This window comes from Paroedura picta, chromosome 6 (genome assembly GCF_049243985.1).
Source record: "Paroedura picta isolate Pp20150507F chromosome 6, Ppicta_v3.0, whole genome shotgun sequence".
NCBI classification, from domain to species: Eukaryota; Metazoa; Chordata; class Lepidosauria; order Squamata; family Gekkonidae; genus Paroedura; species Paroedura picta.
The window spans coordinates 19,203,494-19,229,738 of NC_135374.1; the positions used below are offsets into that span (position 1 = coordinate 19,203,494).

The 26,245-nt window shown below is 47.6% G+C and overlaps 1 protein-coding gene across 4 annotated transcripts in view; it reads left to right on the plus strand.

The window, feature by feature from the left end:
* The window catches only part of ELMOD1 (ELMO domain containing 1), a 59,240-nt gene that overhangs the window by 24,951 nt on the left and 8,044 nt on the right, over positions 1–26,245 (plus strand). For 2 of the 4 annotated variants that reach the window (XM_077341579.1, XM_077341580.1), the window contains exons 3-10: positions 8,810–8,955; positions 9,306–9,334; positions 12,809–12,906; positions 15,832–15,961; positions 19,104–19,237; positions 21,146–21,214; positions 21,540–21,563; positions 25,307–25,357. In XM_077341579.1, coding sequence (XP_077197694.1) covers positions 8,810–8,955; positions 9,306–9,334; positions 12,809–12,906; positions 15,832–15,961; positions 19,104–19,237; positions 21,146–21,214; positions 21,540–21,563; positions 25,307–25,357 — 681 coding nt within the window. Of the gene's footprint in view, positions 1–4,726; positions 4,870–8,809; positions 8,956–9,305; positions 9,335–12,808; positions 12,907–15,831; positions 15,962–19,103; positions 19,238–21,145; positions 21,215–21,539; positions 21,564–25,306; positions 25,358–26,245 lie in introns of all 4 variants that reach the window. The other 2 variants (XM_077341581.1, XM_077341582.1) reach the window with 2 other exon arrangements.

Genomic DNA, 26,245 nt, shown 5'->3' on the forward strand with positions numbered 1-26,245 from the left:
TCTGTGGCGTATAAATTGGATGGATGGATGGATGGATGGATGGATGGATGGATGGATGGATGGATGGATGGATGGATGAGGCAGAACAATTATGTAGAATACCAGCTTGCACCTTCCACCCTTCCCACAAACCAAAGCTCTGTGTATTTTGCCTTGTTGTAATTCCTGTCCCATTCCTCTCTTGGCGCCCCACACTGCCCTTAGTAAGACAATTCACAGCGACCAGAGAAGGGCGTCCATATGTTGCAGGCATGGTGTGACTCTTGTTGGAACGCTGCTGTTTTCAAGACTTCCACGTGGCTGGGTTTATGTCAGGACAGCTGGCTAGTCACTGGCCATGTACTAGGCTGGGGATGAATTAGGCTGAGCATCAGCTTCTACCCGGCCTGATATCTCCCCTATTTAAAACCCAGCCCTCCAGATGTCCATGATAGGGCCTATCTGCCTCTGCTTTAAGACACTCCCTCTCTGTATTTTTTGGTTCTCTTATGTGTCATTTAATTGAAATAATTTATTGTCCCAACTTTATGGGGAGTTTAGAATCTGGACCAGGTCCATTTGAGGGGAGGCTGCACCTGTGTACCCACCTCCCCGGGTGGGGACCCCCTTAAGGGGCCTTGGGGGTCAAGCCTTTGAGCAGCATGTCCAGCTTGGGGCAGTTGCCTGGCTTTTCTCCCAAGTGCCAAGGGTTCCATGCAGAAGCGTCTACCTTTGTGGGACCAGCTGCTTGCCACTCCTGGTTCTCCCAGTAGGCAAGCTAGGATGGGGTTCATTGGCCATCAAGTGGATTGCCCTGCCCTATGCTGCACCAAATGCTCCAACTACTATATTCAATGATGCTGTGGCCTTTTGTTGTTGTCATTCCTGCTCCCTTCCTCCCTCTCCTTGTTTCAGTGGTTTCCCATCATGACTCATGAAGTATCCATGCTGGTCATACCTTCTGCACTTATGTTTTTTACATAAAGATCAGTTTTTGTTCTGTACACAAAGGTACATGACACGTTGTGGTCATGTGTGCCACCATCTATGGTACCACATAGAAATTTAATGTGCATGTGTGCATCTTTGATTTTAACAGCCCTTCTCCCCCAGTTTTATTAACTAGGAATGTGACCAGATTGGGTGGGATTGCCCTCTGAGTGAGTGGAAAGATTCTGTTACTTTTCTAATTTTCAGCACTCTGAATTTCACCTATCTTCTTGACTTTGGACCTGCTACAGGCAACAGGCCCGTTTTTTTTTCCCCATCGTCAGTTGCTGTTCTGACAACTCACGTTGTTATGCGTTGCTAACCAGGCTTTCGGTGCCAGCAAATCTCTCATCGTGTGTGGGGAGGGTCCCTTATGCATTCCAGTCACGTCAAGAGAAATAAATCATTGAGGCAGCTGAATCGGGAGGAAGAGCTGCAGAATATATAATGTGTTTTTTTTTTCCCTTTTAATGTCTTCCCTCTGGTACGAACTCCGGTTGCTATGGCGTTTTCCCCTACCTCCATATTTAAGTAGATGGATCAGCAGAAAAACCTACCTGTGCTACACCTAGCAAAATAGTTACTTGTGCGGAAACAAGCAAGACCCACCCCTTGAGAAAGGACCTGTGGGGGCAGCAGCTGGCATCTATTCCAGTTGTGATGATGTTCCCCGTGGATTTACTCTGACCTCCTTTATTCCCGGGTTTTCAAGCCCCATAGAAATTCAGAAATCTGGCGGTCAGATTTGCTTTATTTGTTCCCTCCGCTTGGCTGTGAATGTGTCAGAGGTGTTTTATACACTCCGGGTTCTGCTTCCTCTCCAAAGCAGAAATGAAACTAATCGGGGTGTCACAATGAATGTGTGTGGCTCAGCAAGTGATACTGTGCCAGACCTGGCAGACAAGGCGATTATCCAACCTGTCACTTGTTTCTCATGCCTAAAGCTTGGTTTTCATAGAGCTGGCTTGTGTCTCTGAGGGAAGGAAAGAGCTGTGGAGGCATGGGGTGTGTACTAAGGGGGAGGAGGAATGGGTTCCTACTCCATCTTAGGTGGCACGTAGAACCCAGAGAGGAGAAAATCCCAGAAGAAGAAGAAGAGTTGGTTCTTATATGCCACTTTTCTCTACTTGAAGGAGTCTCAGAGTGGCTTACAGTCGCCTTCCCATTCCTCTCCCCACAACAGACACCCTGTGAGGTAGGTGAGGCTGAGAAAGCCCTGATATCACTGCTCGGTCAGAACAGCTTTATCAGTGCTGTGGCGAGCCCAAGGTCACCCAGCTGGTTGCATGTGGGAGAGTGCAGAATTGAACCCAGCATGCCAGATTAGAAGTCCGCACTCCTAACCACTACACCAAACTGGCTCTCAGTCTGGCAACCAGTTCTTTGCCTTTGCCCTTAGTGCAGGGGTGGTCAAACTGTGGCTCTCCAGATGTCCATGGACTACAATTCCCATGAGCCCCTACAGGAAACAGTCCATGGACATCTGGAGAGCCACAGTTTGGCCACCCCTGCCTGGGCTCATGGGAATTGTAGTCCATGGACATCTGGAGAGCCACAGTTTGGCCACCCCTGCCTGGGCTCATGGGAATTGTAGTCCATGGACATCTGGAGAGCCACAGTTTGGCCACCTCTGCCTGGGCTCCTGGGAATTGTAGTCCATGGACATCTGGAGAGCCACAGTTTGGCCACCTCTGCCTGGGCTCATGGGAATTGTAGTCCATGGACATCTGGAGAGCCACAGTTTGGCCACCTCTGCCTGGGCTCATGGGAATTGTAGTCCATGGACATCTGGAGAGCCACAGTTTGGCCACCTCTGCCTGGGCTCATGGGAATTGTAGTCCATGGACATCTGGAGAGCCACAGTTTGGCCACCTCTGCCTGGGCTCATGGGAATTGTAGTCCATGGACATCTGGAGAGCCACAGTTTGGCCACCTCTGCCTGGGCTCATGGGAATTGTAGTCCATGGACATCTGGAGAGCCACAGTTTGGCCACCTCTGCCTGGGCTCATGGGAATTGTAGTCCATGGACATCTGGAGAGCCACAGTTTGGCCACCTCTGCCTGGGCTCATGGGAATTGTAGTCCATGGACATCTGGAGAGCCACAGTTTGGCCACCTCTGCCTGGGCTCATGGGAATTGTAGTCCATGGACATCTGGAGAGCCACAGTTTGGCCACCCTGCCTGCATGACCGGTTGTCCTTTTTTAAGCATCAGTTCAGTTGAATGAGTGTGTATCTTTGTTACTGCGGTTAAAACCTTTCCTTTCCAACTGGAAAGGTTCAGGGCACTGTGTAAAGGATAAAACTGGAAAAGTAATTTTTAAAATTCTCCCAAAAATCATAACAAACCATCCTTGACACATAAAAATGCTTTTTTAAAAAAAGCACCAAATCACTGTCCAACATTTAAGCAAAAGCCTCAGGAAATAATATTTCACGGCCAAATGGAAGGAGTCTAGGGCAGGGGTAGTCAAACTGCGGCCCTCCAGATGTCCATGGACTACAATTCCCAGGAGCCCCTGCCAGCGAATCTGGGAATTGCAGTCCATGGACATCTGGAGGGCCGCAGTTTGACTACCCCTGGTCTAGGGACAATGCCATGGCAAGCTCTCTTGGATTCCAAAGAACAGGTGCCGCTATTTGAGTGTATTTGCAAGGATCAGCATGTGGGGGGAAACCTTCTCGCTAAACTTAACCCACAACGCACAGTCCGTGTGTTTACTCGGGTTTACTCAGTCCCGCTTGATTCCACAGGGCTTGGTCTTCATGGGGTTGAAATTTTAATCTTTTAAGCACAGTAGTGCTGCCCAAGCACTCAGTTCAACATTAGCAGAACAGCCTTGTTAGATGCTCTGCATGCTCTGCATGCCTGTACGGCCCCTTCCAACTCTAGGATGCAGTAAAAAAGCTCAGACATCTTTGAGTATAACAATCTGCCCGAGATTTTTCATTTCCCCTAAACCACCTCCTCCAGATTTGACTCACGTTATTAGGATAAACTCTGGTAGTGCCGGAGCCACTGGATTTTATTTTTCTTTAATACGAGGATTAATCAAGTGTTGTACTGTTAGCTACGTCCGGACGATGCGGCGGAAGGGCAGACGGGGAGTTATGCAAGTACAAAAGCCTCCTGGTCCAGATAACCCAGGCAAGTCCAATCTGGTCAGATCTCAGAAGCTAAGCAAGGTCACCTTGGATGGGAGACTTCCAAGGCTATAGCAAACCACCCCTGTTCGTCTCTTGTCTTGAAAACCCCGTGGTTTGACGGCAAAAAAGCACCTTGTCCATAACCATACTCCACTCTGGCATTTCACATCCTGTTAAGGCAGAAAGCATACAGTGCAAACCTTACCCTTCTGAGCCGATTGACTTCAGGTTACTTAAAAGGGTGTGACTCCGCTGAGGATTGCTGGTAGGGAATGCTGACGTCAACGTTACATTTAACTAACATCTGAAAGAACGTTGAGTTGGTGAGGGTCAAAGAGAACTTTCCTCCTGATCCTCAGACTGTCCTTCAGAGATTATTCCTAGTTCATCTGCAGCATCAGTTTGAATCCTTTCTGTGTAGTCCATCAATCCAGTGTGTGTTTGTGTGTTGTGTTATATAAAAATATTTGTATATATATTTTTATATATTTTATTTTAAAGACACTCATGGTTTTAATAGCCTTTGGGAAGTCAGATCTTCTTAAAGGGTTTGTTTGGGGTTTTTTTTAACATACTAATCCATTTCATAAACAGTGTGCTTCCATTGCAGGACTTCTACAAGCAAGAATTTGTTTTTATTAAAAACACAGCCATTGAAATGATATCAGATTTAGCCGTACTTCCCGCTCTTGTCCCTAAAGAAGAACTCCAGTGTCATAAATTTAAGATGGAGGAGTAGTATATCGTTGGAAGGTACCCACCAAAATGACTGTTCTCTCTGTTGGGCTGTTTATATCGGGCTACCTGTATCTAGCTAAAACGTAGTGCTTTCTTAGTAGCCCCCCGCTCTAGGTTCCCTCTTGCTACCTCTACTAGCTTTTAGGTCAGGGGTAGTCAAACTGCGGCCCTCCAGATGCCCTTGGACTACAATTCCCATGAGCCCCTGCCAGCATTTGCTGGCAGGGGCTCATGGGAATTGCAGTCCATGGACATCTGGAAGGCCGCAGTTTGACTACCCCTGTTTTAGGTGCTGGGGTGGTTGTGACAAGAGCAGTCTGGTTAATTCTGCTTTGGATTGAGCGCAGCTGTGTTTCACCAAACCAAATCCCTCAGCTCAGGTATGCCTTGTTGGATCCCAGTAAACATGTTCAGGACCGCAATCAAAAAAATGTAACAGTGGAATTACAGACACACTGAACAGGTCCTATCAGCCTCCTTTGTCTTTTCTCCCTGATCTACAAGCTGGTGTCACTTTGTTGAAATGCAAGGCCTGTGGCATTCAGCAGGAGCAGGATGCTTTTAGCTTAGCAGTTTTTCCTCCTCAAAAAAAATAGTGTTTATTTCCATAGGTGCTTTATGATAGCAAAACCAATATTGTGCTAAGCGCTGTACAATGCAAATGCATATCCCTACCTGTAGCTTGCGTAGATGGAAACAGCATTCACAGGGGAAGTTGCTGTGTGGGAGGTTCACGTTCATGGGTCTGGAGCTGGAACACCCTGCTGACTTTTTCTTCCTCAGGCTTGTGAGGTAGCAGGGCTGTGATTCTTCCTCCTTTCTTTCACCCTCTTTTCCATCCTCTGGTTCTCCTGTCATAGCCTCGGTGCCTTGAAAACTCAAACAAATTCAAGAGGTGTGGATTTATACAGCTGTTAAATGCACAGACATTCGGGAAGGAGGGAGAAAGTTTGATTAAGGAAACATTAATAGGTTTTAATGAGTCTGAATTGGTTGGCTAATTTACATCTCAATAAAGCCTTGGCTTTGACAGAAAACATTGTGTGTTTGTGTGCTGTAGCCACCACCATCTTAAGAGGAATTGTCCTGTGAGAAAGGAAAAGGACATTGCCTCTTCCCTGGGGGTGCCATCTGTCAGATTGATGGCTACATTAGCAACAATTGATCATTTTTTAAAAATGTTACCCAGTTAATCAGAGTGTCCAGGTCTAGTTGATCAGTTCATTAAACTTAATTGATTAAAATGTTGCATCCCCTTTTTAAAAAGCTCCCTGAGATGGCAGTGTTATTTGTAAGTGTCCTGTGAAGATTCCTTGGTGGTGAAAGGGCTTCAAAGTCAGGGGCTAAAACCTGTGTTGACATTGTGGGAGTGTGGACACCAGACATCATTCACACGTACACACACTTCTGTTCTCTTTCTTTCGAGGCCTATCCGTGGCCATATCGCACAATCGAACACGTGTCTGATAGTAAGTCCTCCCCCCCTTTGGTCTTAAGCATTTTTTTAAATTTAAGTAATTATTTTATATATATATGCCCCCTTGAAATAAATGAATCTCACTTGTTGCTTAATTACTGGGCAGCCTGTACTTATATTTACCTTATGCATGTCCTGTTATGTCAGCATTTGGAGTGCAGCTACATGCCCTGTAGACAGGGTTGGGACGCTTGGTTCACAATGGAGAACAGAACTGGCCCCGTTTTGTGCATTTGAGTTTGGAGACCTTTTTTCCCTCCTGGAGAACATCCTGTTACAGTTCTTCTGTATCAGCTAAACGAGAGTGCATTAAACGTGTGATTCGTTAAATGTGTGATCCTTAGAGAGACTTCGCCCAGGTACACTTTGCTGACCTAACAGACCCCATTCCAAGGACACCTCCCTGACTCTAGCAACCCTGTTCCTAGTTTGTTCCCAGGAACTCGAAAGTTGAGCTACAAAACAATATAAAATTTTAACAATTATTTATTAAAGTGCACCAATATTAGGTTAAGAACAAAGTAAATACTATATTTAAAAACTGTACAGATCAAACTGCACATGAACGCACCAAATGCGTTTCGACCCTACTGGGTCTTCCTTAATGGTCAGTAATATTAAATAATGCACTCTTATCTAAAACCAATTGTGAAGTATAGCTGGGTGGTCAAAAGAAATCTGCTAGGTGTCGCCCCAACAAATACTGTTTCTTTTTGGAGCACCAACTTGGTGTGGAGAGCCAGCTTGGTGTAGTAGTTAGGGGTACGGACTTCTAATCTGACAAGCCGGGTTAGAATCTGCGCTCCCCCACATGCAGCCAGCTGGGTGACCTTGGGCTCGCCACAGCACTGATAAAACTGTTCTGACCGAGCAGGAATATCAGCTCTCTCAGCCTCACCGACCTCACAGGTGAGAGCCAGGGCCAGAGTGGGAGTCTCTAATATAGCAGGCAGAAGATATTTACCTGCTTATCAGACAAAAGGCAAAAAGTCAAGCTCCTAATATTGGTAACAGGATATGGCTAATCGAGAGGATTCATACTGCAGGCCACTCCATAGGGCAAGGGTTGCCAGATCCCCGCCTCCCGGGCATCAGCATGGGAAGGGGGGGTAGGCTTATCAGATCCACTTAGTGGTTTAGGTATGGAGCCTGAGGAGGTCAGGGGCCTAATTGGGGTACAATGCCATAAAGCCCCCCCTTCAAAGCATCAGTTTTCTCCAAGGGACCTGATCTCTGTAGTCGGGAGATGAGCTGGAATTCTGGGGGATCCCCAGGCCCCACCTGGAGGCTGGCATCCCTAATAGGAGCTAATATTGCACCACCTTGTTCCCTTTTGCACTTAAGGGAAGGCTTCAAACCTGAACATACACAGTTCCTGTTAGCTTACTTAGATTCACCCTTAAGTCATGAATATTCACATATGATCCTAGCAGTGGGGGGGGGGGAGGGCACTGGGTCACAAGCCGTCTGCTCTACCTCTGTTAGATTTACTTAATTCATGCCCCACCTTTCTCTCCATTGGGGGCTCAAGGCAGCTTACGACATTCTTCTCCTCATTTTATCCTCACAGCAACACTCTGTGTGTGTGTGTGATTAGACCCCGGTCACCCAGCATCCTCCAGAGTGGGGATTCAACCCTGATCCCAAGATCCTAGTATGGCACTCCAGCCACCACGCCATCCTGGCTCTCTTGTATGACAAAGGTACTGCAACACCACTTGGTGTAGTGCTTAGGAGTGCAGACTTCTAATCTGGCGAGCTGGGAATGATACCCCGCTCCCCCTCATGCAGCCAGCTGGGTGACCTTGGGCTAACCACAGCACTGATAAAGCTGTTCCGACTGAGCAGTAATATCAAGGCTCTCTCAGACTCACCTCCCTCACAGGGTGTCTGTTGCAGGGAGAGGAAGGGAAGGTGATTCTAAGCCTCTTTGAGACTCCTGGTAGAGAAAAGCAGCATAGAAGAACCAACTCTTCTTCTTCAGTATTATCAGGGCTCTCTCAGCCTCACCTCCCTCACAGGGTGTCTGTTGCAGGGAGAGGAAGGGAAGGTGATTCTAAGCCTCTTTGAGACTCCTGGTAGAGAAAAGCAGCATATAAGACCCAACTCTTCTTCTTACAGAACTTCCTTAGCCTTGGCGGTTTTCAAGCCCACTCTCACTCCCATCTTAAATAGGCTTCATTCCTTTTTAAAATTCCCCACCCTCCATAAGCCATTAAAAGAGATCACGGCCTCTGGAACAGAACTGTTCTCCAGTATCGTTGACAGGGTTTGATTTATTAAAATTGTTTTTTTTTACTAGAAGATCTGCCTTTTTAACAACTCTGTAAAGAAAAGCTTCTCTTGAAAGCAGAATGGAGCACTTAAGGACTTATTCTGCAGCAATACTTGAAGAAGGATGCCAAGGGCCTTTGTCTCCCTGTGCAGACTCTCCCTGGAGACCGGCTGGAGTTCTGACTTAGTGTTTCTTTCCATCAGGATGCTCGTCCAGGTGTGCCTCTACTTCTACTGCAAATGCCTCTGGCGGTCCCTGAAATTTGTGGTGCGGAAGCTGACGGGGCGGTGTGAGCTGCAGCGGATCTGCTACAACACAAAACCTGGGGCTGGCCGGACCATGAAAATCGGTAAGGGGTTGCCACGCATCCCCTGTGGTTTGCCTTAACTTTCGTTTTGGGTCACAGCTGTTTTGTTTTGTTTTGTGTTGTTTTACATATATTCTAATAGTATTTTGAATTTGTTTGTCTAAAAACTGTTTTATGAGAATACATTTAGACGGATGAATATTTTATGTTGTGTTTATATCATGGCTGGGCTTTGAACGGTGTTTTAGCCATTTTTACATTGTGTTACAGTTTCCTCCTGTTTTGCTTTCGAAGCCACCTTGAGCAGTTTCTCTGTAGAGGTGGGATATAAATTGTATACATTTCATCAAGTCTTAAAATCCTCAATGTGATTCAAAATGTCTTCTTCACAGAAACGTCACTGAGGAGTTCAAAAAATAAGGTGAGTAACTGTGTTCTATTCCGTATCCTCCTCATTCATGGTAATAGTAACTGTTTAAGTAGGCCTCACTTCAAATTGCCTGTCTTCAGGAAGTTTCGCTGTGCTCTGAATTGCTCCTGTGGTAACCATTTTGAGACACATTCGCCACTGGAACAAACTCTTTCAATATTTGAAAGCTCCTTCCTACCTAGAAGGAGCTTTAACTTGTCATGGGCAATTCACTGCTTGCAAGCTGCCTCAAATATAGGGAAGGATGCAAAAGTGGAAAGGCTGTGTTAATCTGCAGTAACACCAAACAGGCAGGATTCTAGTGGCACCCTAGAGAATACCAACATTTTATTCCAGTAAATTCCAGTGGACTGGCTGACTTCTTCACATGCACTTTAGTCAGCCTTCCATAAGGTGTGAAAAGGAAAAAACACATAAGTAGGCAATTCAAGGGGCCGTGAAACTCAGGAAGCGCAAGGTGAGATGCAGTTATGTAAAATTCATATAGAATCCAGAAAAGTACCCAGGTGGTTCACAATTACAATAATTGTCAATTCTCCAGCCAGTTAATATTCAGTTAGCTGACACCTGTAATGAGAAATGAAGCCCAGAGCTTTATTTGGGGAGAGGGGCAATGAGAATGTGTTGAGCAGCAATTTCCAGGTAGAGTCTCCTCCCTCTCCCACCCTCTCCCTCCCTCTCTCCTTTCAGGCAACGAGTGACCCCGGAAGTTATGTCAGCTGGCCAGGCTTCCCCGCTATACCCCCGGGAGTGGCATGTTTACAGCGTGCATGGTGTCATTAATAGAATAAGATGCTTGTTAAATAAGAAGTTAGTTTCATTTTTGTGTGTGCAGTATGCTAAGTAGCAAACCTTGCCTGAGCAAAACAAAGAAGCATTCATCTTAGCTGTCATAAAGACCACCATTCAAAGCAGCAATTCTCAGGGGAAATGATCTGTGTGATTTGGAGATCACTTATAACTTTGGGAGATCTCCAGGCTTCCCCAGGAGGCCGGCAATCCTAGCAGGATCTTCTGAGAATATATTTCCCCAGTTTCAAAAATGGCTGCCAAGGCAATGGGAAACCTGAGAAGAAAGGAACCTTCATGCAGGCTGTGCACAGGCGTCATAGTGGATCCAGGTGTGGTAGCTCTCGGCCAAGAATGCCAGCCTCCAGGTGGGGCTTGGGGATCCCCTGGAATTACAGCCCATCTCCAGACTGCAGGGGTAGTCAAACTGCGGCCCTCCAGATGTCCGTGGACTACAATTCCCATGAGCCCCTGCCCGCATTTGCTGGCAGGGGCTCATGGGAATTGTAGTCCATGGACATCTGGAGGGCCGCAGTTTGACTACCCCTGATGGTATTGGACACAGTCCTCTCCTGCTTGAATATCTGAATCCCTTTGCTTGCAATGGCCTCCCTCCAGCCATTTTCTGCCAGCACGGCTCTGAGAAGAAAGTCTGAGAGGGGGGAAATGGGAGGAGGAGTGCAGCAGATTCAGCTTTTCCCTCCCACTCCTTTTCCACTGTGTGTGAATTCAACAAGGCCACTGCAGAATCCCAGAAGACCCCCCCCTACCCATCATTGGCCACTTTGGGAGGGGGGAGGGGGGTCAACCTACCCAAATAAGGCAAAAACTATCCACATAAATAAAATTAAAAAAATATTTTAAAACAAATCTCCCCCCACTGGATTAGCCCCTCTTAGCAGCTAAGAAGACATTCGTATCTGAGAAATAGTTGGCTTTATTTTCAACGTAAGATTGAAATTTTCTTGTAATGCTAAACCTGGCAGTTGCTTTGGTGCCTGTGAAATAATAAGGCCAAGAAAGCTTGGGGGAGGGAATAGTCTCTAAATCCTGTAGGATCTTGGTCTCCTTTTCCTGATTACAATACAGATGTTGAGCTTTAGTTGGGGGATTCCCTCTGCCCCTTGCTTATTTTTTCCCCCCGCTATAAATTGGGGATCAATTGCAAGAGAGAGAGGATTTTGAATGTCCCTGGTTGCCTTGCAGGGTTTCATTTAAATGCAAATGAAAAGTTGGAGGGTTTGTTTTTTTTCTGTGCCAAATATAGCAAAGCCCACTGCTTCTTCAGAGTTATTGCATTCCCCCGACGATTTGAATGCAGAATATAAATCTCATTTCAGTTTTTTCAGATGTTTTGTTTTAGTCAAATGCTGTAGGGTTATTTCTTATCCCATGTTTTTTTTTAATGTCTAGCATATTTCCTGCAATGTAAAAATGGTAACCCCTGGAATGTGATGTGCAAATGTGGCAAACTCATGTTAGCACATAAAAAGGTACGCATGATAGGGAGCTGGAATTACACACGAAACAGGGCTGTGGCCCATTAGTGGTAAACCTGGATTCGCCATCAATTTAATGTGTAAAAGCAGGGATTGCCAACCAGGGGTCCGTGGGAGCTCCAGAGGTGGTCTCCTGCCTTAGCATTGTCCACAAGCTGTGGAAGCAGCGGTTTCCATTATCACTCCCCCCTCCCTCTACCCAAGCATGAGTTATCTCATGGTTTCTACACTCCCAGCTTAAACCACCTCCTGTCTCTTCATCCCTCAATCCTCCTTCAGCCTGCCCATTAACTCAGGTGATGATGTCACTTCTGGGGTCGTGGTGGGGAGGTGTGACCAGCTGACATCACTTCCGGGGCTTCTTGAAGCCTGAAGAATTATTTCAGGGGCTCCTCCATGGTCAAGGTTTGGAAAAGGCTGTGTAAAAGCATCCTAAGATCTCCGCTAAGAGCTGCAGATTCCTAAATGCTGCTTTGGAATTGTTGGATGTTGGATGTTGAGAGAGGGGATGGGATGGAAAGGACACATGGACCACTGAGAGACCCAGAGTCTACTCCGAGCAGGAGAGAAGGAGAAGGGGGGTCATAGGAGGCAAAAAGGAAGTTCTTCTTCATGGCCATGGTCTGTTCTTTTTTTAAGAAACCCAGATTCAAGTCCAGACTCACAGCGTGTCCTCCAGCAAGCTGAAATCTTCCACCCCAGTCTTTGGATGATTGGGGGAAGACTGGTTTTAACATGATACTAGACTAGAGAGCCAAAAGAACTGACTCAAGGGGGCTTTCCTTGCCCACGGCGTCTCTTCTGAACTGGGCCACCATCCTGGCAGCTTTGTATGGGTGGTCAGTTCCTTCTCTTCCCCAGCACCCCCTTTGAATCAAGCCTCCAACAATTCTGAATTGTTTTTAGAATCATAGAACCATAGAGTTGGAAGGGGCCATGCAGGTCATCTAGTCCAACCCCCTGCTCTATGCAGGATGAGCCCTAAACATCCTAAAGCATATGTATACAGTTGCCTATTTTTAGAAGGTTGTGTTTTCAGAGTGATGGGTAAGCAGGTGGCCAGCTCAGCAGAGTCCTCATTCTAGCTCCGCTTGTGAATGGCTGCATTCAACTGTTTTTCACTTTCTAAGGAAATGATTCTGATCTGTCTGTGTAAAAATAAAAATTCTTTTTGCAGTTGCTGCAGAGTTCACTTAGTGTCCACCCAGATGCAATTGAAAAAACCATAGATGCCATCATGGACCTGAAAAAGATTAATCCGGATGTGAACCCACAGTAAGTGGCAGGCGGTGTCATCTAATGTTGCATGGAGGAATTTTTGTCCTCTGCATCTCTTCAGAGACTGACTTGGAACTCATCAAACATCATCTTCGGCTCTCCCCCCCCCCCACACACACACACAAACTGCAGCCCAAAATGCTCCCTGGAATGCTGCTCCATGGGGACAGCCCCGCCTCCAAGAACAGCATACGGTATAGATGGTTCTTGTCCACCATTTTATCCTGTCCAGCTTTGTGAGTTGGGTTAGCTTTTCTTGGTGTAGAGAAGATAGTGGCCAAATGAAACTTCCATTTGCAGCAGTTTTCTTACAAAGAAAAGCCAGTTGATGGGTGAAGCAACAGCTGAAGGGAAGCTTTGGTCTTCTGGGGGCATCTGTGTACAGTTAGATTGCCTTCAAGGCTAGCCCATGTAGAGTGTATTGCAGTAGTCAAATCTGAGTCACTTATTTTGTTTTTTCCATTGTGGATCCTGCTGATTTCTGATCAATTTGAACTTGGGTCTTCCTCTATACCCCCTCCCCAATTGCAACAGAAATCAGGGAAGAGTGCTTTGCTACAGCATTGGAGGCAGGAGGCAGGAAGTTAATTCACAAAAAGCAGAGATCTGTAGGTTTAGTCATGGCAGTTTTTGAAATATCAAGGCCTATATCCACTCCAGGATATTGCAGGAGAAAGGTAGGGTCATCACAAATCAATCATGCATGTTACAGAGGGAAAATTTAAAGCATCCAAAATCAAAATGGAAATCGAATTCCTGTAGACTGCAGGGATTTAGTCATTCTGGGAGTGGGTAAAAAGCCCTGTGCAGACTACACCCTGATCAGCAGCATCAAGAAGAGGTGGGGAGAGCTCTTGAATGAGATATTGACAGGGTGGGGGGAGGCAACTCTTCCAGCCTTTCAGTTTATTGAGATTAAGTATCACATTTGTTCACCACAGACCGCATGAGATGTGGCTGTTTGCACTTTGGGATCTTTGCTTCCCCTTTGTGTATAGAACTGGCACCGGGATTTGACTTTGGTCCCTGCGTGTGATTTTTCCCCAGCTCCTTCTTAGTACATTTTGCAGCTTGTGGCAGGCACTCGCCCACAAATGCTAGCTAGTTCAGGAGGTGATAGACGAGCATAATCCATTTACGTGCCCCACTGAAGTACAAGAAATTCCTCCCCCTTTCCCTCTTGGCTCCCTGGTGAGGAAATGGAATCACAGGATTCTGCAGCTGCTGAATAACAATATAATGGGGACAAGGCCAGGACCTGAGAGTAGCCGTGTTGCTCTGCAGTAAGTAGGACAGTTACATTCAAGTCCAGCAGCACCTTAGAGCAGGGGTAGTCAACCTGTGGTCCTCCAGATGTTCATGGACTACAATTCCCATGAGCCCCTGCCAGCATTTGCTGGCAGGGGGTCATGGGAATTGTAGTCCATGAACATCTGGAGGACCACAGGTTGACTACCCCTGCCTTAGAGGACAACAAGAGTTTCAAGGTGTGAGCTTTTGAGAGCTAAAGCTCTTTTCTTTCATCAGACACTAGATTTGGAGACATTCAGTCAGGAGCGGAAGAAACTAGCACCCTGCCTGCTGTCCATTTTGGCTGAAAAATTCAGCAGCCGCTTGGCCAGAATCCCCCCCAAATCCCTTTATGACCAACATGACAGAACTATCTCCAAGGCTGTGTTTTTGTTTCCTTTCAGTGTCACTTAATCTGGCGAGCCGGGTTTTGATTCCCCATGCCTCCTCCACATGCAGCCAGCTGGGTGACCTTGGGCTTGTCACAGCCCTGATCTTGCTGTTCGGACTGACCAGTCATGTCAGAGCTCTCTCAGCCCCACCTATCTCACAGCGTGTCTGTTGTGGGGAGAGGAAAAGGAACAAGATTGTAAGCCGCTTTGAGACTCCTTTGGGCGGTGAAAAGTGGAGTATAAAACCCAGCTCTTCTTCTTCTCTGATTATCATGGCTTATGTCTCTCTTTCTTTCAAGCTCCACCTCCCCCTTCCAAAGTGCCATGTACAGGCATGTTTCTTCTGTGCAAAATTAAAAAAAACAGTCTAACCCAGAGAGGGAAATGGTCTCCTGCCTGGGACATTATGCCAGGTTCTGCTATGGCATCTGCTTTGATTCCAAGGCTGATGAGAATCCATGGGTGAAAGTTCCTCTGAGCGCACACAGGGTACATTTCCTGTTCCAACCAAACTGCTGTTGTCGTACACACACACACACACACTCACACACTTTGAATGTAAATATCCAGGCTTCTGAGGGATCTAGCAAGGCCTTCCTTCTGTCCTGATCCCCCAGCACTGGCCCTCTGAAGAATTTTGAAGACCCCCCCACCACCACCTTCATTCCATGCTAGGAGACCAGGATTTTCTGAACAACTGAAGAAGAGCCCTGCTGGATCAGACTAGTCCCGCATTCTGCCTCACGCAGTGGCCGCCCAGTTTCTCTGGAGGGTCAACAGCAGGGCATAGAGGCCAAGGCCTTCCCCTGATGTTGCCTCCTGGCTCTGGGATTCGGAGGCTGACCGCTTCTGAACATGGACCTCCTCTGACTTTGGTTTGCAGGATGGGAAGCAGTTGAAAAGGGGGGAATTTAGGGGCGAGCCAGGAAGACGGTGACAAAGACGAATCTTTCCTGAAAGGGAGACCTTTTGTTTAATGTCATGTCTTCGGGGAGGGGGCAGGTGAACCTTTCTCCCCTCCTTCCCTGTCATTCACAGTCGAGTGAAGATGAGCTGCACAGCCTAGTTTTAGGAGAGCCGGCATAATTTTCGAAATGTCACGGCATATATTTGCCCCGATTGAGGCACTTTTTCTCGTTGGCAAATGGCTCGGCTGCACGCTGGGGGGATATCAATCATGCAGAAGCTCCAATCGCCAAGCGCGGAGCTGAACTCTTTGCCGGTTCCTTTTTCCCACCAGGCTCGGCGTGTCTCTGCAGGCCTGCCTCCTACAGATTGTAGGGTACAGGAATTTGATTGCAGAGGTGGAAAAACTGCGCCGGGAGCCCTATGATTCAGAGGATCCCCAGCATGAAGAGATGCTCCTGAAGGTAAGCTGTCGAATGACGCCGAAGACGTCTTCTGTATTGACAGGCGCCATTTAATAAAACACCGTTCGCTCAGCAAAAGGCCCGTGTGTGCAGAAGCTGGTTCCGAGACAGTAGCCTGTTAAGTTAGTTCACAGTCAAATTTGTTGGCCTGCTGCAGGGGATGTCAGTAGACGGAAGCCTGTGAAAAGTAGCCAAAGATCTCAGGCTTCCCCCCACCCTTACCTTCATCAGTACAAACATGGGCTGTTCCTTGTTCCTTGGTGTCCCTCGCTGCTTTCGTTCTCCAACCAGGCCCAGTCCATTCATGCCTGTTAAATGCAGCCTCTCTTGTGTGAAAACTCGCTAGAGCCAACATGATGTGGTGGTTAAGAGAAGTGGCCTCTAAACCGGAGAACCGTGTTTAATTCCCCACTCTCTCCTTCCACATGCAGCCAGCTGGGGGGTCTTGGGCCAGCCACAGTTCTCTCATAGCCCTCTCAGCCCCACCTCCCTCACAGGGTGTCTGAGGAAGGGAAGGCGACTAGAAGCCACTTTGAGACTCCTTTGGGCAGTAAAAAAACAGGACACAAAAAGCCCAGCTCACTCCCAACTCTGACTATGCAACATGCAGCTACCAGGAATCTGTTCTGCAATATCAACTCTTTCCCCTCCCCTTCTGTGCTAGAAGAATAACCTCCTCTAATTGCTGAGGGCTGCTAATCTCATGATGGGGGCTAGACCTTTCCCAGAGTTATGGGTGGACTCCAGACTGCAGAGATCAGTTCCCCTGGCAGAAATGGCAGCTTCCGTGAGCAGAGTCTATGGTATACCATAGAGATTGCATCCCTGCAGAGCAGCTTCCCCTCCTGAGGCACCACCTCCCAAATCTCCAGGATTTCCCAAAAAATGAGCAACCCAAGAATTGTGCATGTATACAAGGAAAGTGCTTTGAGCTGACCACAGTTGTTAAATGGCCAGAGAGAGAGAGAGAAATGGAGGAACAATCTTAACACCGCCCGTGGCGCCACGGGCGCCACGGACTAAATAAAACTGTAAGGCGTTCGGAGGCGGGTTGTGTCCGGGATGAGGAAGGGTCCGGATTGGACCCTTCGTCCGAACAGACAATCGGAGGGACCAATCGGCAGGCGCGAAGCGCCTGCCGATTGGTCCCTCCGATTCCCAGCCCCGAGCAACTGCGAGCCGCGCACAGCGCGGCTCGCAGTTGCTCCTTTACGCCGCTGCCGAGGCCTACCTGCTGTCGCCGCCGTCGAAGAAGAACAGAGCCGACGCCCCACGGAGGCCCTGCCTGTCCAGCGAAGCACCGCTACCGGGGCCTACCTGCCGCCGCCGCCGCCTCCTCAGAAGAAGGGAGCCGCCGCGAGCCGGAGCCGCCGCCCCACGGAGCCCCCAGAGGCGCGGCTCGCCTTCCCCAGGGCCTTGGGGAGCTTCTTTCCGAATCGGGTAGGAAGAAAAAAAGCTCCCCAGGCTCCAGGGAAGGCGATCCGCGGCTCGCAGAGGCGCGGATCGCCTTCCCTGGAGCCTGGGGAGCTTTTTTACTTCCCCCCCGATCCGGAAAAAAACTCCCCAGGCTCCAGGGAAGGCAAGCCGCGGCTCGCAGAGGCGCGGATCGCCTACCCTGGAGCCTGGGAAGCTTTTTTCCTTCCCCCCCGATCCGGAAAAAAGCTCCCCAGGCTCCAGGGAAGGCAAGCCGCGCCTCGCAGAGGCGCGGATCGCCTTCCCTGGAGCCTGGGGAGCTTTTTTCCTTCCCCCCCGATCCGGAAAAAATCTCCCCAGGCTCCAGGGAAGGCAAGCCGCGGCTCGCAGAGGCGCGGATCGCCTTCCCTGGAGCCTGGGGAGCTTTTTTACTTCCCCCCCGATCCCAAAAAAAGCTCCCCAGGCTCCAGGGAAGGCGATCGCCTTCCCTGGAGCCTGGGGTGCTTTTTCCCGGGTCGGATTGAGGGGGGGGGGAAGCTCCCCAGGCCACTAGCGCCCGCTGAATTTCAGTTTCAGCGGGCTCTACTACTAGTATTATAATACTTTATTATATATTAAAAACATTAAAATAGTTCTAGCTGCTTCTGTTCCTTGTATGCATTCGGTTCAGTATACATTCCCTTGGCCTTTTATAGGGAACAAACAGCGGCTCAGTTCAGATATCAAACTATGGTTTGAGTCTCCAGCGCACAGCATCAAGCTGCGGTTTAGAAACGCTTGTAGAAGAAGGGAGCAGTGACTGGGATCCTATGTCATCCTTTAGCTCGGGCAGCACATTCTCTGTTGCACAGCATGCTTCTCTTTTATGGGTGTTTCCTGCTCACACAAGCCACCACACCTTGTACGGGCAGGAAACACATCACACCAGACACACATCACACATCATTTCAGACAAAATCGCACCAAACCATAATTGAATTACACTAAAGCGATGGGCAGCTGCCAGAGGGGTTAGTGTCACATTCTTGGAATGGGCCTTTCCACTTGCACAAGTACAATTTTGGAGGAGCAGCTGAGGGTAATGTCTCTGTTCTTCTCCCTGCATTAATCCTCAAGAGTGAATATTTTAGTATTCGTTTTCTTAATGTATTTCTAAAGCTTTTTCTCAGGCGCTGGGTTGCTCGGGCTTCTAAAAACCCCGAATTTGAAATAGTTGGGAACTTGGAATGCCTTCGTTTTCTAGCACCCCCCTCTCGCTCGACAATGTAGTGCTTTCAGAGCGGTGGTTCTCAGTATTTAGGTAGCTTTTTTGTTTCTCCTCTGTGCCCTTGCGAAACCCATCTAAGAAAAAGGTGGTCTGATCATCCTGTGCTTCCAGCAGAGGAGAACTGCTGCTAAGGGAAAGACGGTCTTTGTTCTTTCCCCCCCTCCACTGCAGACCTATTGAGTCTACTCTACACCGTGTCTGCGTCCCCGTCAAGGTTTTTGCGCCGTTTCTGCATTAGGTCACAGGAATTCCCAGCGGCCATATTTGAAGTCTTCGGTGTCTGATGAACATTTCTCACCAATATCCCTTTTTTTAGTTCATCGCCTCGAGCTCTTTTGAATACCATGCATAAGAATGAAGCCGAGGCCCATAGAGAACCGATTTCTCAAATGTCAGTCCATAAACCTTTTGGATTGTAATTTTACCTGTGATCCGCTCCCCCCCCTTCCCTCCCTCCTGTAGCTATGGAAATGCTTGAAACCTGATTCCCCGTTGGAAGCTCGGATTTCCAAGCAGTGGTGTGAAATTGGTTTCCAAGGTGACGATCCTAAAACCGACTTCAGAGGCATGGGCCTTCTAGGCTTATATAATTTATTGTAAGTATCGTTCTTTTCCTTAAAGACTGAGTACAAAGGCATTAAATATTGCTTCCGCTAATATATGGCAGAGCTTGACAAGGTAGCTGCAGTTGTGGAAATGGGCAGAGTTTTCTCCTTGGTATAAGTGCAGTATTCCCTCACTTTGGATGAGAGGCGGTTTCATATCCAAACAGTTTGGAGCAGCGTTAGAAGATTCGCTACATATGAAAATTTAGCTTCTGACATGGGCGGTTGGGTTTTTTTTACTTGATGAGATGTATGAATGTAATGCAGTGAGGTGCAGTTTATTTGAAGAATGTTCTGCCTCCCCTTTTATTTATTTTTTATTTATTTACGTGATTTATATCCCACCACTCCCATAAAGTGGCTCCTGGTGGGTCACAAGTTCCTCATTAAAAATCCCATTAAAACCTCCATTAAAAGGACATACTAATACAATATAAAAATGCACAGCAAACAGGCAATAAATAGCACAAGCCCCACGTCCAAGACTAATACCCACTATCGGGGAGGAGAGGGGGCCTAGCTGGCAACAGCCTGGTGCAAACACCAGCCCTGTTTGTGTAACATGCCACAGGGAGACAACTTTTCAGTGTGTATCTCAATTGCATGTAAGAATGTTCCCCTATGGAGGGTGGGGGAGGGCTTGCAGCTATAACATCCCTCTCTGTATTACAGATTGGTAGGTGGAAGTCTTTATAAGTCACCACGCTGACTTGAGCAGTGATATCAGGGCTCTCTCAGCCTCACCCACCCCACAGGGTGTCTGTTGTGGGGAGAGGAAAGGGAAGGCGACTTTGAGACTCCTTCGGGTAGAGAAAAGCGGCATATAAGAACCAACTCTTAATCAGTAATATCAGGGCTCTCTCAGCCTCACCCACCCCACAGGGTGTCTGTTGTGGGGAGAGGAAAGGGAAGGCGACTTTGAGACTCCTTCGGGTAGAGAAAAGCGGCATATAAGAACCAACTCTTAATCAGTAATATCAGGGCTCTCTCAGCCTCACCCACCTCACAGGGTGTCTGTTGTGGGGAGAGGAAAGGGAAGGCAAATATAACCCATTTTGAGTCTCCTGGTAGAGAAAAGCAGCATATAAGAACCAACTCTTCTTCTTATAGTGCATCCCTGGTTGCTGTTAACACCCTTCAAAGCCCTTTGATTCCACTGGACTTAGAATAGTGTAATTCCTGGGATTTTCTCTCCTCGTTCCCATCCAGTGGCTGTTATTCCAGTTTACTTTTCTTCTGAAATTATTGGAGGAGAGGCGTAGGTTTGTAATCGTACACTTGCCTGATGGGTTCTATACAGTAGCGATCCCCAACCTGTGGGCCGCGGACCACATGTGGTCCGTCGACTAATTGGAGGCGGGCCGCGAAGGACGCCTTCTCTCTCCCCCCCGCCCCTTTACTTCATCCCCCCCCCCCCGGCTCTTTACAACACACTTCGGGTGTCATTGTCTCCCATCACTCCCAGATGGGACTATCTCGTTGCAGAGAAACAAGCTCAGGGTTCCCACTGATGTGTCATTGTCATGAGTTAAAATTTCCATGAAAATAAAATGTTCCTTATGTTCATTGTTGTGGCGTGTCTGTATCTTATTTTGAAGGGATGTTTAAACATTACCATAGCGATCAGAGAGTGTTAGGGCAGTGGTTGAGAGTAGAGGAGTAAACTACCCCCCCCCCCGGGGCCTCAGTAAAATTGTCAAGCGTTGAGTGGACCCCGGTGATAAAAAGGTTGGGGACCACTGCTATACAGGATGGAGATGATGGGAGCACAGCTGCCTCTGGCTCTTGTACAGGATCACACACTGATTAAATATATAAGCAAAGCCTGGGTTTTGTGTTGTGGCTGTTTAGACCAATGTTATCAGACAATGAAATATGGTTTTTGCCCCCTCCTGACAGATATTTTGCTGAACACGATGCCACTGCTGCTCAGCAGATCCTCTCCGATTCCCTTCAACCAAAATACAGGTATGCTTGTGAAGCTCAGAAATAACAACAGCCTCTCATAAACAGATCCTTTTAGCGATCATTTTGTGTGTTTTTATTGCTGATATACAAGAAAATCCCCCCTCCCCCCAAAAAACACATTCCTTTTACTTAGATCAGAGGGAGAAAATGATTCAATTTCTCCGTGTTCTACATATTTTTTTTTTACTGTTAAATACATTTGTTTTATTCTACCTATTTCTTTTAATGTTAAATAAATTCACTCTATTCCATGTGATGATGATTTTTCTTAAGCTGCTTATTTCTTTTCCCCCCCCCCTTTTTTTCTCCATCTTTCACAATGAAGGGAAGTTACTAAAGAGGACTTAAGGTATTCTTTGTTTCCCCTTGTTTCTTCTAATCCTTTGCATAGCAAGTGTTTGAAGTGACTTGGACCTCAGGGTAAAGGTGGGTTATAGGGATGCCAGCCTCCAGGTGGGAGCTGGAGATCCCCCAGAATTATAGCTCATCTCCAGACTACAGAGATCGGTTCCCCTGGAGAAAATGCATGCTTTAGAGCAGGAGTAGTCAACCTGTGGTCCTCCAGATGTCCATGGACTACAATTCCCAGGAGCCCCTGCCAGCATTTGCTGGCAGGGGCTCCTGGGAATTGTAGTCCATGGACATCTGGAGGACCACAGGTTGACTACCCCTGCTTTAGAGGGTGGACTCTCTGGCATTGTCCTTCCCAGAGGTCCCTGTCCTCCCCAGGCCATCCCCAAATCCCTAGTTTCCCCACCTGGACCTGGCAACCCTACTTCCCTGTCCCCCTACTAGTGGCCAGGAGGGAACTTGCAAGCCTAGTGGGGAATGATGGTGCGTGTTCTTACGGTGGGGGAAAATGCCCTTCTGAGCAAGCAGCCCAATTGAAAGGAAGCAATGCATCTTCCTCCACCACCACTGCCCTTCCTGCTCTCGTTCTCTCCTGCCAGGGGCATCCCCTTGGGAGTCTTCTCCCTTTCTGGCTTGCAGCAGTCTGCAGGAACTCATTTCCTCTAGCCAAGAACTATATGCAGGCACTCCGGGATAGTTGTTGACAAACTTCTCCGTTTCCTATCTAGCCACCTGGTCTCCTTGGTAGCCAGGGCAGCACCTCAGCAAAGCCTCTTTTTTTTGTAGCGACAGGACTCTCCAAAGTCGGATGCTCTATTTTAAACATAAAGAGGTTTCTGCGGGTATTCTCATTTTTTTTTCTGAAGGCTGTTCAGGTTCAGTGCAGATGCAATGCCAAACCTTGAATTGATCGGCATCGGCAGGCACCTGAAGGTTTCGACTCCTTGCATGCTTTCTCACATACACTGTTTGCTGGCCAATTTGATGGCTTTCACCGAAGCAGGAATCTTCGAATTGGAAGGGGCCAGACAGGCCATCTAGTCCGACACCCTGCTCAAGGCTGGATCAGCCTAAGCATTCAGGATAAGGATCTGTCCAGCCGCTGCTTTAAGATGGCCAGTGAGGGGGAGCTCACCACCTCCTTAGGCAGCTGACTCCACTGCTGAAGTACTCTGACTGTGAAAAATATTCTCCTGATTTCTAGCCGGTGCTGTCCTACACATAGTTGAAAGCCATTTCTGCTGCCAACAGGAACCGCTCTCTTCCTTCCTCCAAGTGACAGCCTTTCCAATGCTTACAGAGAGCAGTGCTTTTGCCACAGCTGGTTGTTTCAGCAGGCCAATCAAGCTGTATTTCACCAGCTGTGAGGTAAAGCAAGAGAGTGCACAGAGAAGGGACGGCCCACGTCTGAACAATTCAAAAGCACTTAGAAAGTCACCCACGAGATTGGCATTTACCGTATTCGACTTTGGGATCCCTTTGCAGAATGGGGGCTGGGTTTTAGTCTGAGGATCAGCTCTGTGAGCTCACTGGTTTGCAGAGATGCTTTCTCGCTGCCCCGGATAGTTGGGGACGCTTCAGTGAGGTACCATAAATTGCTACAGCTTCAGCCCAGTAGGGGAGAGGGGGGCAGGGCAGAGAGAAAAAGGTACTCCAGGTTTAGATGAGTCACATGATGTATGTGCAGACTCCTTTTTCCCCCTTGCTGCCTTTCTGAATTGCAACGCCGTGGCGCTGCAAATCCCACTATCCTTCTATTGGATTGCATGCATTTAGAGGTGTGTGTGGATGGTGTGTTGTGCCCCTGCATGTTGACTTGTTCTTTATTCAAAAGCGTAAACCCGAGATGGAGACCATCCTAGAGATGTACGTCCTTCTAATTCGTGTTTTGTGGCCAGTGGGGATGATGAGATGTGTAACTTGTCCATTTTACAGGAGTAATTTTGAGCAAGGCAGGAGGGGTGCAGGTTTGGATTGGGGGTAATTACTGCTGGTACTTTTCAATATCCATGGAGGGGCCTGCCGTTACCATTGCAGTAAGCAACAGAGATTGTGTGTGTGTGTGTGTGTGTAATATTCCAAAATTCATTTGCACCGATTGCCCCTTTAAAAAAAATACATGTGATAAAATGATTTTTTAAAATTAAGTGCTATTTTAGAAAATTCGATCATATCACTGGACAACTAAAATGCTTCCTTTGTTCCTGAATTTCCAAAAACGGGTTCTTAAGCTTTTTTTCTTAGTTCCCTGAGGGTGTAATCTGGGGTACCAAGATTACAGCTTTACTCCTCGGACTCACCCAATTCGGATCTTCACTGCAGCCCTGCCCCAAGTGACTTTGCTGGTCCCATAATTGCCAGCATGGCACACACATTTATGTATTTATTTTCCAGATGTATATGTTGCCCTTCCATGAGGGCTCAGGGCAGCTCACAAGGCATCATAAAACAGTGATTAAAACATTTTAACATTTTAAAATAATGAAATTCACATTGAAATGTCTACAATAGGAGGGAGGGGTGGTGAAGTTTTTTGGATGGTAATAAACTGAGTGGGCGTGCAGATTTCTATTATTTATATAGGGATGCCAGCGCATGGATTGTATTTGTAGGCCTCGACCATAGGCCTGGTAGAAAAGCTCTGTCTTTCAGGCCCTGTGGAAGTGTTTTAAGTCCCACAGAGCCCTGTTCTCACTTGGGAGAGCTTTCGCCAAGCCAGGACGGGACCAGGGCTGAAAAATTCTCATCCAAGAAGGCATGATCTGTTGCTGCCCCTTTTCTTTGGCAAAGTTCACTCAGAGCTTCTGTGCCTTACAGCAAGGGTAGTCAACCTGTGGTCCTCCAGATGTCCATGGACTACAATTCCCAGGAGCCCCTGCCAGCATTTGCTGGCAGGGGCTCATAGGAATTGTAGTCCATGGACATCTGGAGGACCACAGGTTGACTACCCCTGCCTTACAGTACACATTGGAGATCCCTGGCCCACAAGAGGTACACCTGGCCTCAACGTGGGCCAGGGCCTTTTCAGTCCCGGTGGAATGAGCTCCTGGGAGAACTGAGGTCCCTGTCAGAACTTTCTCTTCTGCCCTGTCATTGGGCAAGGCCAGGGCAGTTAGAACTAGGCCCTCCCCCCTGGTTGGCTAGAACAACTGCTACTCCTTGATTACCATCTGTTACCATCTATCCCCTGAGGCAGGGGGTTTGAGAGTTGTGGAGTGGGGCAGGGCCACGAGCCAGCTTGGCTGGGAGTAGCGGGCTATAAATCAAATAATCACACCCTGCATATGTATTACATGTACTGGGGAGGGGGTGCTGTTTGACTGACCAACAGCTGTACGTGAACCAGCCTCTCAAAACTTCGCATTTGGGAGAATTCCTGTATTCCCTCTCCTGTGATGTTACTTGTTTCTAGGGCTTGATTTATGTCATGCCCGTCTCTCAGAAACCTTCATTCAGGTCATCCTGACTTGGTATGGAGAGAGAAAACTAGATCTTACCACAAATTCTTCCCTCTACCAGCTGCATAGAGAACAAATAATTTCTGATAGAAAGAATACAGAAGCCACAAGGTCTTTTGCTAACGCGTGTTTTCAGGGGGGGTGTATTTTAAATAAAATACAGTATTGCTTTAAAAGAGTAGAGTGTTTAGCAAAATGCTGCTACCACGCAGAGCCGCTTTCTGAGTGATCTAACGAGATTCAGTTGCTGTTTGTGTGGCAACATGTGTTTTTAATTTTTCAGCAAATGCAGCAAGGCTGAGTGGGAGAAGAAGAAGTTTGATAAAGCCATTGGGTGAGTATAAAATTTCAGAGTAGGAAATCTGTTATTATCCCTGCTGGTTGACAATTCTTGTTCGTTTACTTAGCTTCCCTCCCTGCTTCTTCCGGTTACGGAAGGGGGGCAGCTCTTCAGAAATGACTGAAATATTTCAGTCTCAAGCCGTCTGCTGCAGCTTTGGCGATGTCAGTCACTGTTTTGCCATGGCAGAACTCACACTGGGGGTTCAAGTGATGTTGTCTACCGTCAGGTTTCCAGAGTAACCATAGTCCTGACTTCCTAGCCAGTTCCTTGTTAGTGTGTGGGAGGAAAAAAGGGTGTGTGTGGGGGGAGGGGGTGTCATGCATCAGCTTCTTCAGCAATTCCATTTTGTGTGTGTTTGCAATGTTTACATATGGGAAGAGGACTAGATTACCAGGATGCATAAAAGAATTAGCTTTGTTAAGAAGAGAAACAAACTTTGTATAGAGCAGCGGTTCTCAACCTGGGGGTCGGAACCCCTTTCACAGGGGTCGCGGTAGGGCTAGCAGCTTGACCGGGGGGGTGCCATCCACACAACAGCCTTGCGGGGTAGAGCTAGATAGAGCTTTCGTCTGTCTGGAACAGCGGAAAAGGGCGAGATGGGCATGGTGGGACAAGAGGCAGAACTGAACTGAGAAATCCCGGGAAAAAACAATTTATATACAATCATGAACCATGGATCTCCATGCCATTGGTCAGATTCGGTTTAATTTCTGTGAAAGAACACTTGCATAATTTTATGGTTGGGGGTCCCCACAACATGAGGAATTTTATTAAAGGGTCGCAGCATTAGGAAGGTTGAGAACCACTAGTATAGAGAGAGAGGAGAGAGAGGCCAAACTATCTAGCTGTTCTATGGGGTAGTTTATCCATGTAGCACGC